The 13,529-nt window shown below is 36.8% G+C and overlaps 1 protein-coding gene across 1 annotated transcript in view; it reads left to right on the top strand.

Moving 5' to 3' along the window:
- Positions 1-13,529, top strand: part of Reln (reelin) — a 445,708-nt gene that overhangs the window by 224,941 nt on the left and 207,238 nt on the right. The window contains 2 exon segments of the mRNA XM_021253949.2: positions 4,382-4,478; positions 11,016-11,067. Of these exon segments, the coding sequence (XP_021109608.2) occupies positions 4,382-4,478; positions 11,016-11,067 (149 nt within the window).

The raw sequence follows: 13,529 nt of genomic DNA on the forward strand, positions 1-13,529 counted from the left end.
TATGATAGTGCATTCATATTTGTAGTTGTACAAGGCTTAACTTCAAGGATAGAAAAAGTATTAAGAATGTCAAGTTGTAGATTCACCAAAGCTCACAGGTTTGGTTAGGAACAAGAGCAGAAGTGAACTGCAATACTTGATTGTTCCTGAGGGATCATTCTCGGATCTCTTCTCTTCTTTGTATACCTTTCCCTCTCCCCACCCCTAAAAATATGCAGTCCCATGATTTCAACCAGATCCTAAACTGTCATGTCAGCCCATGAAGTTCTGAAAGTCCAAAATTCTCAGCATAACCAGAAAACAGTTTCCAAGTTCTGAAATTCTCTAGAGTTTTAGTGATGGTAGTCACTGCAGTCCAATATGGTGGCCACTGGTCTTATATGTACTGCATAGCCCTAGCCCTTGAAATGTGACTAGTCTGACTGAGATGTGCTGTAAGTATAAAATAATACACCCTATAATTTGAAGGCATAATATAAAAAGAACATACACGAAGGAATTCATAATTTTATATGAATTACATGTAGAAATATACTGTAATTTAAATAATTGTATTAAACAAAACATTATTAAAATTAATTCATTGGTTTCTTTTATCTTTAATGTAGCCATTAGAAAATTTAAAATTGCCTGTGTACCTCACATTACATGTTTAGAACAGTGACTCTCTATGGTGGGTCTATGTTTTCTCCACACCCACCTTATTTCAAGGAACTATTGTATCTTACTTTGGTTACATCAGTAGCCTTCAGTGTTTTATACTTTCAACTCATTTTTTGCTAGAGTAATGTTCTTGAAAGTTGGTGGCTTTGTAAAGAACAATGAAGTTGAAGCCGGTCGTATAATTTACTAGCTGTGATAATAATATCTCTAAATCTTAGTTTTAGCATCTTGTAAGTAGGGATTTAAGCATAGAGGGAGAGAGTTTGTATGAATTAACTGAAGCATGGTTTATAGAGCTCTGACTACAGAACCGGCACTCCGTGAGCAGTGGAGGAAGCCCTCCACTTCCCAGCCCCATCCTTGGCCTTCCTTCTGTATGTGCCAGTGCGGATCCAGCCATACAGACCCACAGAACTACGAGTTCAGCTTGGGCCTCTAGATTTCTGTGTCCTGTCACATTCACCTTTTTCCTTGAGTGGATAGCTACTGTTTCTCATTCAGAACCAGTTCTAAAGCCACCTTTGGAAGCTTCCCGTACTTTCCCGGTCTTGGAGAGGTATCACCAAAGCCAGTGAATAATCCCACTGTAAGAAATTAGGAACAGGGGAAAATATCATGGGTGTTGGGATTAGCAAGCCCTGGATGCAAACTGCAACCTTCAGCTTCACAGCTGTGGGCCCTAGAGCAAATGTCTCTCTTCTCCGAAACTCAGTTGTCATATTAGTAAAATGAGGACAACAATGACCTCTCTCCTCTTACAGAGAGGTTGAAAAATTTAAATGGACTTTAAGTATCTGACACATAATAGAATTCAAACAGTGTCTAGCATTGCATGGACACCCTCTATCATAACTATTTCTTTACTTCTCTGCCTTTCCATCTGGAATGCGAACTCCTTGAAGAAAATGACAGTGTTATGTTGGTCTTTGTACTAGTAAAGCTTAGCGTGGTGCCTTAAGTCTTCAACATAAATCTCTTAAGTATAAGAATGAATTAATAAATAATGAATTAATAAATAACACCACTGGCAGTTAAGAGAGGGCTCGATTTGACCACCTAGAGGGATGGGCATTCAGGGTAAATTAAAATAAATTATGTTGACAAACTCAGTCAGACTGTGAGGAACACAAGCAAAGGGCATTTGAAAGACTTTGGCAGGAAGCTGACAGATTTATCCCATCAGTCCTTGGTGAAGCCATTGTTCTTCCAAATAGCAACCCAGTGGGTAATATCTGGCCATTGTAAATCTTTACATTTCTTTGACAGGGTACCAATGCCTTTTAAAACTTTTATTTTAAAGTTCTGATACACAGAACAATGCATAAGAGAAAGGTCTGAAGGAGAGGCTGAACCAAACAGAGAAGAGCTTTATCTGTTTGCTTTCCTCTTGTGTTTATTTTTTTTACCATTGCTATTCCCCAAAACAGGAGTGATTTGCCAAACTCATCACATATCTATTGTCTATTCACTGGTTGTCTAATTCCAGATTATAGGCCATGTACATCAGCATCACTTTTCAAAAATATAGATATTCAGGTTCCGCTGAATCCTATTGAATCAAAACAATGGGAGGAGGAAGTATACACTGCATATTTGCTCTAGATATTATTTTCTGATACATGGTTGATTTGGGACTGTTGATGAACATACATAAGTAGAATGATTGCTACAGAAATCCAAGCAGCAGGCCTCAGATTTCATATCAGCAGTGTGCTTCAGTAAGTGTCCTGGAAACTGATAGCAGATGACCATAGCAAGGCTTGAACACCCTTCTCATTTTCTCTCTGTCAAAGTTGATGTTTCTCGCAAGCTATTCACAGTGACTTTGACACCAAATAATCCTTATCTATCTCTAAAGAAGCCCACTATAAGTTTTGTGCTACTTTTCTGTACTTTTATCCCATTCACAGTGTGAAGAATTAGAAAAATAGTAGTAAAGAATTCATATAACAGATCCTCTATGTGCAAGTGGGGAATCAGCTACACCCATTCTGCAATGGATGAAAATGTTGCAGAAACGTTGAAATGAAAATGTTGGAAATCTGTGAGAGATTTGCAAGAGAAATAATAGCTAATACTTCATGCTTACTATGTGCCAGGCAGTATTTTAAGGTTTTTAGACCTCAGACCTTAGTAGTTGTTCAGCATATGAGGTTTTCTTGTATTTATTCATTCATTCACATATTTATGAAATGTAACACATAATGAAGAATAAGAGACATGTGTTGTCCTTCCAAAGCTACTACTGTGTCTCTTGTAATGTCAAGGACATTTATTAAATTCTTGCTTCCCAGTAATCAAGAAAAAGTGCTACTAAGATTTGTGATACCATAAGATACATTTTAAATTTATTATCAGAAATTATTTTTTGTCTCTTCTAAAAATATTTTTAAAAACACTTGACATTGTTGATCTTGTGGGGAAACATCGCTAGAAAGATTAGAATAATACCAATCTTTTACTCCATTCAATAAAATATATAGAAGTACTTACAGTATTTACCAAGTTTGTACTTACTGTGCTTCTACTTCGACTTTATGAGCTACATTATCTCTTCACGCTTTTGTCTTCCTACTTGGGCGGGAGGTTCCTATTCCCTCCCTGAAATTAGCAAACAGCTGAAAGGGATAATGCAGTCATCGCGGAAGCAAAGGGCATGATGCCCTTTCCAGAGAGTTTGGCACCTGGAATGTGAAAGTCTTTGAAAAGGCTCTTTTGGCACGAAGCACAGCTCTCATGTGGTTTGAGGATCAGACAGGGGAAACACAGGTTTTTCTTTCTACATGTTAGGCGCGTAATGATCGTGGGTTAAAATGTCACCGTGCAGAACAGTATAAACGTTGCCACAGATATACAAAATCAACTGCCCCGCAAGCACAAGGACCCGAGTTTGATCTCCGGTACCAAAAAACCCAAAAAAACCCAAAATCAAATCCATAATGTTCACACCTTTAGTTTCTACTAAGTAGACATGAATACATTTATTTTTCAGATCCTGTTATTAAATAATTTTATAATAATAAAGAAAGCAGCTAATTAAGTTATTTGTAAAGTGAACATAATAACTCATTATCCCTAATTTACTTGAATTAAAACTTGTATTTCACAGCAATATATGGATTAAATATAACATCTGATTCCATTATTTTTGACATAGTTAATGTACACACACAAATTTATTTCAAGACTGTTGTTTTAAGTATTTACACCGACTATAATGAAAGAAATTTTACTTGTAAAACTTCTTTCTATTTCAGAGATACGGGTTTTGAATTTATTTTATAAGTGGATATTATTTTGCTTATTTTTAATACTTATAACCATTTTGTATGGTACACATTATATATTATGTATTATTGATAATATTTCCATTATTCACTGCCTAGTATGAGATTGGTTCTGTACTGCTTTATAAACACTTTCTCATTTAATCTCGCAGTAACTAGCTGATATTGTTATTGTTCATATTGTAATACTCATTTTACAGGTGAGGAAACTGAAACTTTGAGAGATTTAAGTAACTTTCTACCAGTGTGAGTTACTGAAAGAATTGAGATTTGTCTTCAGGGGTCTTTCTGGTTTCAGGTCTTCGGAACCTTCTCATAATACAAAATGGAATAGTGACTGGAGTTGAATAACCATAACCACTGCATCTTTCCTTACCTGAGCAGGAAACCACTTAGTTCTCAGACTGGGAATCCGTTCTATGTTTCTGCAGGGTTGAGTGTAACAACTGTGAAATTGGTGAGCAGTGTGGTGCAGTTATGCATGGCAACGCTGTGACCTTCTGTGAGCCATATGGCCTGCGAGAGTTGGTAAGTATATGCCATTTACGTACATTATTCCATGATGGTATTCACTAAGATTTTTGCCTAACAAAGCTTCTTCTGTTCTTATGGTTCAGATGAAAGTTTGAAGTATTATTTATGTTTATTTATTATTAACATTATTAACGTATTTATTATTATTAACATTCCAAAATTGGGGCAATCATATGATCTATTTTCCAACGTAAAAATAAAGAATTCAGTAATGAAATTGGTAGCATCAATGGGCCTCATTAAACATTGTTCATCATTATGATTAGATAACTTTTAAAAAATATGAATGTGATACACATATAATACATATCATGTGTAAGGAATATATGACTCAAATTCTTACATAAAGTTTCTTGCTCTTAAAATTGTCCTTATTTCCTTTTTACTAGTCAAAAATGTTATGTGTCATATTTTATTATTTTTAAAATTTGGTTCCTAACCACAGAAGAATTTTGATGGCTCTTTTTAGTATTTTGTTAGATGAAAGGGCACACTGACAAACAAATTTCTAAGAAATTTTGGCTTATGCCAAATTACTCGGGAGTAGGTTACTTTTCTTTAGATTATCCCTTACTTGCCAAAGGTAAGTTCCTGAATCATGTAAAATGAAACCAAAATGCTCTAAGCTAAAAGCAGTAACACCACCAGCTATTAGATGTGGTCAATGAGCCTTTTGCTGATACTTCTCTCTGACATGAAGACTATATTCATCTCACATTTCTGGGAAGGAATATAAAAGCAATTATGCTATATCTTGGCTCAATCACTTTGCTCCCAATACTCTTTTTGTAACATCTTTCATGCTTTTTTTTCTGCTTTTCAACTTGAACTTCATTTTCCCTCTCCCTTTCCCTTCTCCCTCCTCTCTCCTCTCTCTCCTCTCTCCTCTCTCTCCCTCTCCTCTCTCTCTCCCTCCCCCTCTCTCCCTCTCTCCCTCTCCCCCTCTCTCCCTCTCTCCCTCTCTCCCTCTCTCCCATCCTCCCTCTCCCTCTCTCCACTCACATCTCTTTTCATGGGGCTTTCAGTCACAGGTTGTATTTTTCACTTTTGTGTCACACATTGTATTTCAGAATCATTAACTTTTAATGTTGCCAAAAGACTGGCATCCATAGTAAAGAGGGGGAAAAATCCTAGATAGACAATTAAAAGAAGATTTAGCTATTGAAATGTGAAAGCCAATTAGTTTCTGCAACATGGTTCTTATTTTGTGCTGCTTGAATACCTCTTTCATGGCAATAGATACATTTAATTTTTTAAAGATAGAAGCTTCAGAGCATTGATGAATTCAAGAGTTTTTAGTTTAAATTAGAACACAAATAGAATTAATTGGATGCAAATTAAAATAATAGGTGCTCATAATTCAAGTCTCACAAGGTGCTATAATACTCCTGCAGACATGTGACTCTGATAGTGAAATTCTTCCTGAAAAACTAGAGTTGCTAGTACATTTAAAATATGTAACATGACAGAATTAATTATCTATAAACCTTAAAATAAAGTTAAAGTTTAATCATAGTTAATTGAGCTTAGAATAATACCTACCTTAGACGGTATCCCCATTCAGTAATATTTCTGCAAATCTTGGCAAATTCTTTTTGCTTCTACTGCTTGATAGGAAATAAAAGAATCTGAAATATAGTGCCAGAATTGATATTTCCATATAATAAAAACAGAAACATTTAGTTTATTTGATCCCGTGTGTATTTAATCTTGATTGTTTCACTGTATCCCAGATTATTTAGCATTATTAGGCAAGTTTTGAATTGTATCATATAATTAATGTGAGATTAGCCTTTCAACTAAAAAAAGGAAAATATTCAAAATAATTATCTTCATCTGATAAATTTTTAGAAGTATGCAGTTTTGTATTCCTACCGTAAGTATTTCCCCAAGGTGAATTTGTGCTATAGATTCAAAGGGAATAGAAAGAATGAAGATAAATTGAGAAAAATGAGATAACATCCATATTTTACACTGTCAGCTTCTAATTTTCAATAACTTATATATTATATTGGGGTCCCAGAAGCAAAACTATACAGCATATTATATCCAAGTCATGTTTATAGAAAGCAGATCAATCAAGTGAGGAATTCAGTTGTCAGCTAACACTGTATTTACCAAAATCTAAACCTTGCATGGTACTTCAAAGCTGAATCCCGTTAAAACATTGTGCATGAGAACTGATGAAAGACATCAGCTCCCAAATATCACCTTTTATACGCCATACCTTCTTATTTTTCATAAATCCAACAGGCAAAGAACATTAATAGGCTAAAGGTTTATCTTTTTAAAATGCTAAAAAGAGCATCTCTATTAGGGGGGTCCTATGCCAGAGGCCTGGTTGCTGGGGCCCCATCAGCCAAGGTCCGACCACTCTCCCCAGTAGGATCCAAAGAGCAGACAGACAGGGAAGGAATTTGTTTGAGTGCGGCCAACACTGGGAATGACTAAGGTCTAGTGACTTGGGAACTGCCTTCAAGGTACTAACATAGCACCAGTACTTCACAAGGAAGAGGAACCCCGGGGTGAGAAGCACTGGCCATGGTGGTCAAACTGGTCTGGTTGGTCTTTGTTCAGGTCTGGTCTTGGGAGCCCTGCTGACTCCAAGAGTCTTTCCTGGTTGGAGGGGGAGCAGCTTTGGTTCCAGTCATTGATGTTTTCCTGTACACTCACTGTTCCTGGTATTTGAGATGAGCTGGAAAAAATGGACTCAAAGAAACAACTGGAGTTAGGACGGTGGCTGGGTCCTTCTTCAGAAACACCAGAACAGGAGGGGAGCAGGGACAATTTCAAAAGAGCCCCTTTCATGGCAATAAAAGCTAAAGTCAGGCAGAGATGGTACCTCTACTACCTGGGTACTCTATGAGTTTGTGTTTGTTCAACCACTGTACATGATAGATTTAACCCATTGAAGGACCCAAACTTTAGGTGGTGGCCTTGAACTTTGTTCACTTTGGTAGTGTAGAATTAAGGTAAAAAGGAACCTGTTTATCCAGTGCTTTAAGAGAACATATGCTCTCAGAAGTTGAAATGAGTTATGTTATGTTCCTTTTTTAATGCTTATTTTTATTGATTTGTGGTGCTGGCCTCGAACCTGGGACCTCACAGCATGCTAGGCAAGCTCTTTCTCTACTTTTGAGATGCACATCTAATCTGACCCTTCCATTTGGAAAAAAAGACATAATTTACTGAATTATCTTCACCTATTTGTAAATGTATTTTAGTAACAAGGGTTAGTCTGGACTAAAACAGCATCCAAACAATAGAAATTTATAAGAATGAAGTATAGAATGAATATCTCAGCTGATAGTGAATTCTTCAGATTCATTTCATTATTGCACTAATTTTCTATAGTTTTTATAGTTTTCTATAGTTTTCCTGTGGTTTCTATAGTCTATTTATTTAAGACCCCTGATATTTGTAGGAAAAATGTTCTCCATCAGACATCCGTACTTGCTATATTATTCATCAAAGATGCTTTAAGAGTCCCTTTTGTTTTCAGAATGTCAGATATAAAGGCTTAATAACTTAATTGACTAAATTACACATTTGAACTCAAGATTAATAATTTATAATAGCCAATTGCAAATATAGATGAATAGATTTTATAGGCAGTGCTTCATGTTACTTTTTTTCTTCATCTTTTTTTACTCTTTTTTGTACTTGGCAGTTTTACTGTAAAGGGACTGGATAAAGATAAAGAAATGAGACTCAACCATTGTACCAGTCTTCAGCTTCTCTGCTGAAGAAAAAAACGTAGAATTAATGACTGATCAGGGTGTAAGGCCACCCTCAGTGAACCCATGTAATCTGAAATTTGGCAGTAATTCATGCAACTTGCTGTTCTATAGCAGAGGTCACAGCTGTGGAACTTGGTCATGCAGGAGGCATGGTGTCATTTATTACATCACCAGACCAAGTATCGAAGGCCCTCTAGTATACTTAATATCCAGCAGTAGCAATAACCATGGTGCCTGTAATTTATATAATATCATTATTCCAAAGAATCTATATCCAGAAGTGGTTCATAATTCATCTGAGAATCTATTCAGTTACATAAAACCATTCAATTAATGTGAAGTTAAAGGAAGATTTCTCTATCGGTGTTGTGCCTCTTTGGATTTTAAGGTCAAGTTATCTGAGTGGAATTCCGTGAGGACAGGTATTTGAACTTACTCTAAAAGCTTTAAAAAATATCTAGACTTCTTTTAGTGGAATTTCATTCTACATTTTTCTTGGATATCTCTGGTGAGAGAAAGTGGACAGGAACAAGAGGTACAAACATCGTGGGCAGATTCATATTAGGTACAAAGATAGCTTTCTCCGTCATCCTGAGACCAGGAATTTTTGGTTTGGTTTGGTTTGGGTTGGGTTTTTTTGCTTTGTTTTGTTTTTGTTTTTTTGAGGCAAGGTTTTGCTTTGTAATTCAGGCTGGCCCTGAACTCACTATGTAGCCCATGCTGGCCTCAAACTCCCAAGGATCCTCCTGCCTCAGGCTCCCAAGTGCTGGGATTACAGGCATGTGCCACCATGCCTGGCTGAGACCAGGAATTTTTGCTGTGTTTAAAGTAAGTTAGGAGTGAATACTGATTACCTGGACTACTTATAAAATATCTCTCATACTCTCCCCTCTTATCTTTACTGTTTCTTCATGGCATTTTAAAGCCATGTGTATAAAGTCATCTTTCCAAATTATGCAGATCTTTCTGTATGATTCACATCTCACTGAGTTCAGGCAGAGGGAGACTCACTCACTCACTTGTTCCCTGGCCCTGCGTGGGATGTGTAGTGCTCCACCCCCTGCAGTTGTGGTTCTCTTCTTGGGGGCTGACAGTGTGCAGGGATATAACTAAAGATGTTAAACCTAAGAAGCAGAGGTGAGGCAGCCTGCCGCTTTCGCCGCAGTGAAAACCCAGTTACAGTGTTTTTAGAGGCGGGAGTGGTGTGAAGCATCCCTTGCTTTAGTGTAAGGGCTGGGGAACCTGACGAAAGGAGAACCTCAGTTTTCATCTCACCTTGAGCTGATTCTATGCTCCAAAAACTACATAAGTAAATTTTTTTTTATCTTTAAATTTTAAGTTTATTTCATTTACCTAGAAATATTTGTTAAATCCAGTAATTGTTTCCAATGAAGATTACTGATTTTAAACTACCTCTGCTCAAAAGACAAACTATAACTAAGTGAATAAAGCATTCAGAGTATATTTTGCTCTTATCAAACCAACTGGCATGGATAAATTTGAGCAAACTCTTGTATACAAGATGAAAATCATATTTCTAAAAGGCTTTAGCTATAAATTACAAATCAGCAGATAAAGTAAAAGGTATGATTAATTTTTCACCTCAGGAGGCAAAACCTTTGACTTCTAGGACTTGTAGAAAGGGGAAAGATGAGTTCATTGTAGGAGAAGATCGGAGACACAATGATGCAGGTGGCCCTTGGTGGGTGATTTAGGCTTAGCCCTCAGTTTCATGGTGGAGAACTTTTCCCTGATGTCATTCATTGCTTTCCCACAGCAGGTGTGATTAAAACTTTATTTCAAGTAATCAGTGCTTTTACTCTCTCAAAGGTCCCCACTCAGCCTCACTCCCACATGCAGATTTGTAGGTTTTTTTGAATGGCATTAAAATCTGGTTGATTTTTTACGTAATACCTAGCTGAAGGGAATGCCCCTGGTTTTGCATGTCTTCACAGAAACAATACGGAACAACGAGACTTGGTATAGGTTGATGTTTTCTGAGATTCCAGGCTCAGGGTAAAAGACCAATTCTGTACCTTCTCAGACATAAGTAAATCTTCAGAACAAGATTATGTATCATTTCTCTTCTAGGAGGGAGAAAATCAGTTAACCAAACTTCTTTATGAAACTCAGAAATGCAGCAGAAATGTGTTGGACCTATTTCTAGGCCCATAATTAATTAATTCTTTCTTTTCTCCCTCTCTTCCCCAGTCTCTCCCTCCTTTCCTCTTTCTTTCCTTTTCTCTTGCTGGCTCATTCTTTCTTTCTAACAGTTTATTGAGAAATAATCCATATGGTCTATGATTCATTCATTTCAAGTTTACTTACAAAGTCATGCAACCATTATTTCAATGGATGTTAGCATATTTTCACCAACACCACTCCCCTGAAAAAATCCTGCATCATTTATCTGTTGGAGTTGTGGTTACTTTTCAAATTAATCTTGCTCTTGTCATTTGCTCTTACCTTGCCTCCCAGTTTTTGTGTGGGAACCTATTTATGCCGTTCCCCTTGAGCCCCAGATGTGAAGTGGTACAGAGTGAGGTCGGGGAGTGAGCTGAGGGCTTTGTTAAATGTGCCCCCAAGATTACCTGGCAGATTGCTCTAAACACAGTTTCAAGGGCACTCTGCAGAATTTACTCTCTATGCTAAGTTGGCAACTGGGTAAGTCCAGTCTCCCTTGATAGATCCATTCTTTCCCTTCCTTCCACTGCCCCCAATACCTGTCTCCTCCCTTTTGAGCTTGTCTTCCTCTCTTTGTATATTATTTTTTGTGTATTTCTCTTCCTAGACTACCACGGGCCTAAATACAACAACAGCTTCGGTCCTCCAGTTTTCCATTGGTAAGTTTTTCAGCAATAATATTAATTTAACTTGGAAATATTTGTTGTAATTGTATGCACAGTCATGATTATAGTGCTGAATGCTTTCAGATTTAGAGAAGACAATAAGTTGTAACTTTGCAGCAAATAATTTAGAACATTTTAAAGTGAAGTTAAATATTTGTAAATGTTATATTCCGTTCTCATTTCTCCCACAATAGCAAGTGGTATTTAAAATACTACAAACAATCCAAAACATCCTTAAAATAATTTACATATGGATTTTGAATGCATTGGATTATTCAATTATAGCAGAATTACCCAACTAGTTATGTTTTGCCCAGATTAAGATTTAAATTTGTTCAATTTCCTGAGCTCTGAATAACTGGTATTAAAAGAGATAATTATTGATGGCTGAAAGAAACCAATTAATTTTTCATGTTTGACATAAGTAATCTCTTTAATTTTCACATAAATAATGAAAAAATGGCAGTATTTGGAAATATTTCTTTTAATTGCTTTTGCAGTTTTGCTATTTTGTCCCATTTTGATTTTCAATATATATATATGTATATATATTTTTAAAGGGAGTGTCCTAGGAAAAGAAAGGTCCTACCTTCTTCATGGGCCGAGCTTTATTGATCTCTCTCTACAACACCAGAATTGCTGGTGTCTGGCAGGCATGCCCTGGGAGAGTGTCCTGTGGCCTCCATTGTCTCCTCTCTCCTATCTTTGGAGATCCACCCTCAGTGAGAGGATGTTTTCCTCAGTAGCCTTCAATTCCAATTGCAACCAGTGTTCTACAGCCAGAAGCCCCCTGTGGCTGTTTGTGTCTTTCAGTCATATCGCTGCCACTTTTCCAGCACTGTGCCGCCGTTAAGCTTATGTAGATGCTGTGAGAACCTGCCTGATGACTGTTTAGGTTACTTTCTTCTTGCATTGATAGTATTATCCACAACAATTTATAGCCAAGTCAGCAGTCCATTTGTGGTCACAAAAAAAATGTGTTAACAGAAAGAAGAATGAGCAAATGTGTTTAGAGTCATTATGCTTCAGTAGCTAAAAATAAACTGAATAATGATTAACAGTTTATCTGGATTCTGAGTAGTTTTGCTTACTTTTTGTTAGACAATGAGCATGAGTTTCAGATATTATTTTTAAGCAATGAAAGAAGACAAGAGAATCTATTTTAAACTATATGTCTCTCAATTCCATTAGTATTTGCACTTAATTCAAGAGAAGAAAGATCCAGCACCGATTAAATTATCCTTTATTGTAGGGTTGGAAAGGAGTCTGCTTTGTGAATAAAAAGTGTATGCTGCTAATCTGACATAGATTCTCCATTTCCTTACCTTTCAGTCATACCAATTACAGTATCAATTACAGCAGAGCTGATGATAAAAAAAAGATTAAGAAGAGGAACTACTGTTAATTAGGGAATGCAGGGTTCAGTGCTTTTAAGACTCACAGCCCAGAAAAATTACCAGGCCAGTGTTTTAGGACTAGACCCAAACATGTAACATCCTTGGTTTTCCCCTAAACCAGAAAGCTGTGTTCCACCAGGCCAGATGGCATTATTTAAAGCAGGAATATTTAATATTGGGTTAGAAGACAAGAAGAGTAACAGAACTGAGACGTTAGAAAGAGGTAGATGGATGAATGGATAGATGGATGGATGGATGGATGGATGGATAGATAAATAGAAGGGAAGGAAGGAGAGAGGAGAGGCAGAAAGCAAGAGAGAGATCTCAAGTTTATAACCTAAAAGTCTACATTCAGAAATCCTCTTTTGGGATAACAGCTTTAAAATCAAGTGAAATTTTAATGTGTCATTGGAAATAAAGCAGAACATACTTAGTAAAAGAAATTATAATTTATCACTTAGAAATTTTATTGGGAAATTTACTTACTGCCTTTTGAGACTAAAAAATTCACTGGAGCCAAGAATTGTTAGGCTGGTAGAGAAACAAGTCAGTAGCAGGCCATTTGTTGTGTTGCGTGTGATGTGAAATGGTGCATATCTACAGGCAGAAAACTTTCCAGAGATGGTTTTGTATATTGCCTGTCATTCATTTGTCTGGATGCTCGTGAGACCCAAAGGAGTGGTGTCCTTCTTTTTGTATGAGGGCTGGAGTGGGGCATGCACATAAATTCTAGAGATGCAGAAAGAGTCCTGTTGGGCCGGGGATTTAGCTCAGTGGTGCTGCCACCTGTCTCGAAAGCGCAAGGTCCTGAGTTCGATCCCCACTACTAAAAAGCAAAAAGAGTGCAGTTAGGGTCTCGTAGGAACCACGTACCAAGGCAGCAACCATACTTTAGTAGCGACTTTATTTAGATTCAGTTCAAAAATTATATTGGGTAAATCATAAGAAAAAACTATAGGTTGGCAGTGGAAATTTTGTATTTCTTTGTATATTATGGAACTCTCCAGATGTGCATTAGTAGTGTCGTTAGATGTGGTCAGTCTGCTTTAGTGTCACCTT

Source organism: Heterocephalus glaber, unplaced genomic scaffold, assembly GCF_053883595.1.
Source record: "Heterocephalus glaber isolate CG9 unplaced genomic scaffold, H.glaber_assembly_v1.0 deba00000676, whole genome shotgun sequence".
Taxonomy (NCBI): Eukaryota; Metazoa; Chordata; class Mammalia; order Rodentia; family Bathyergidae; genus Heterocephalus; species Heterocephalus glaber.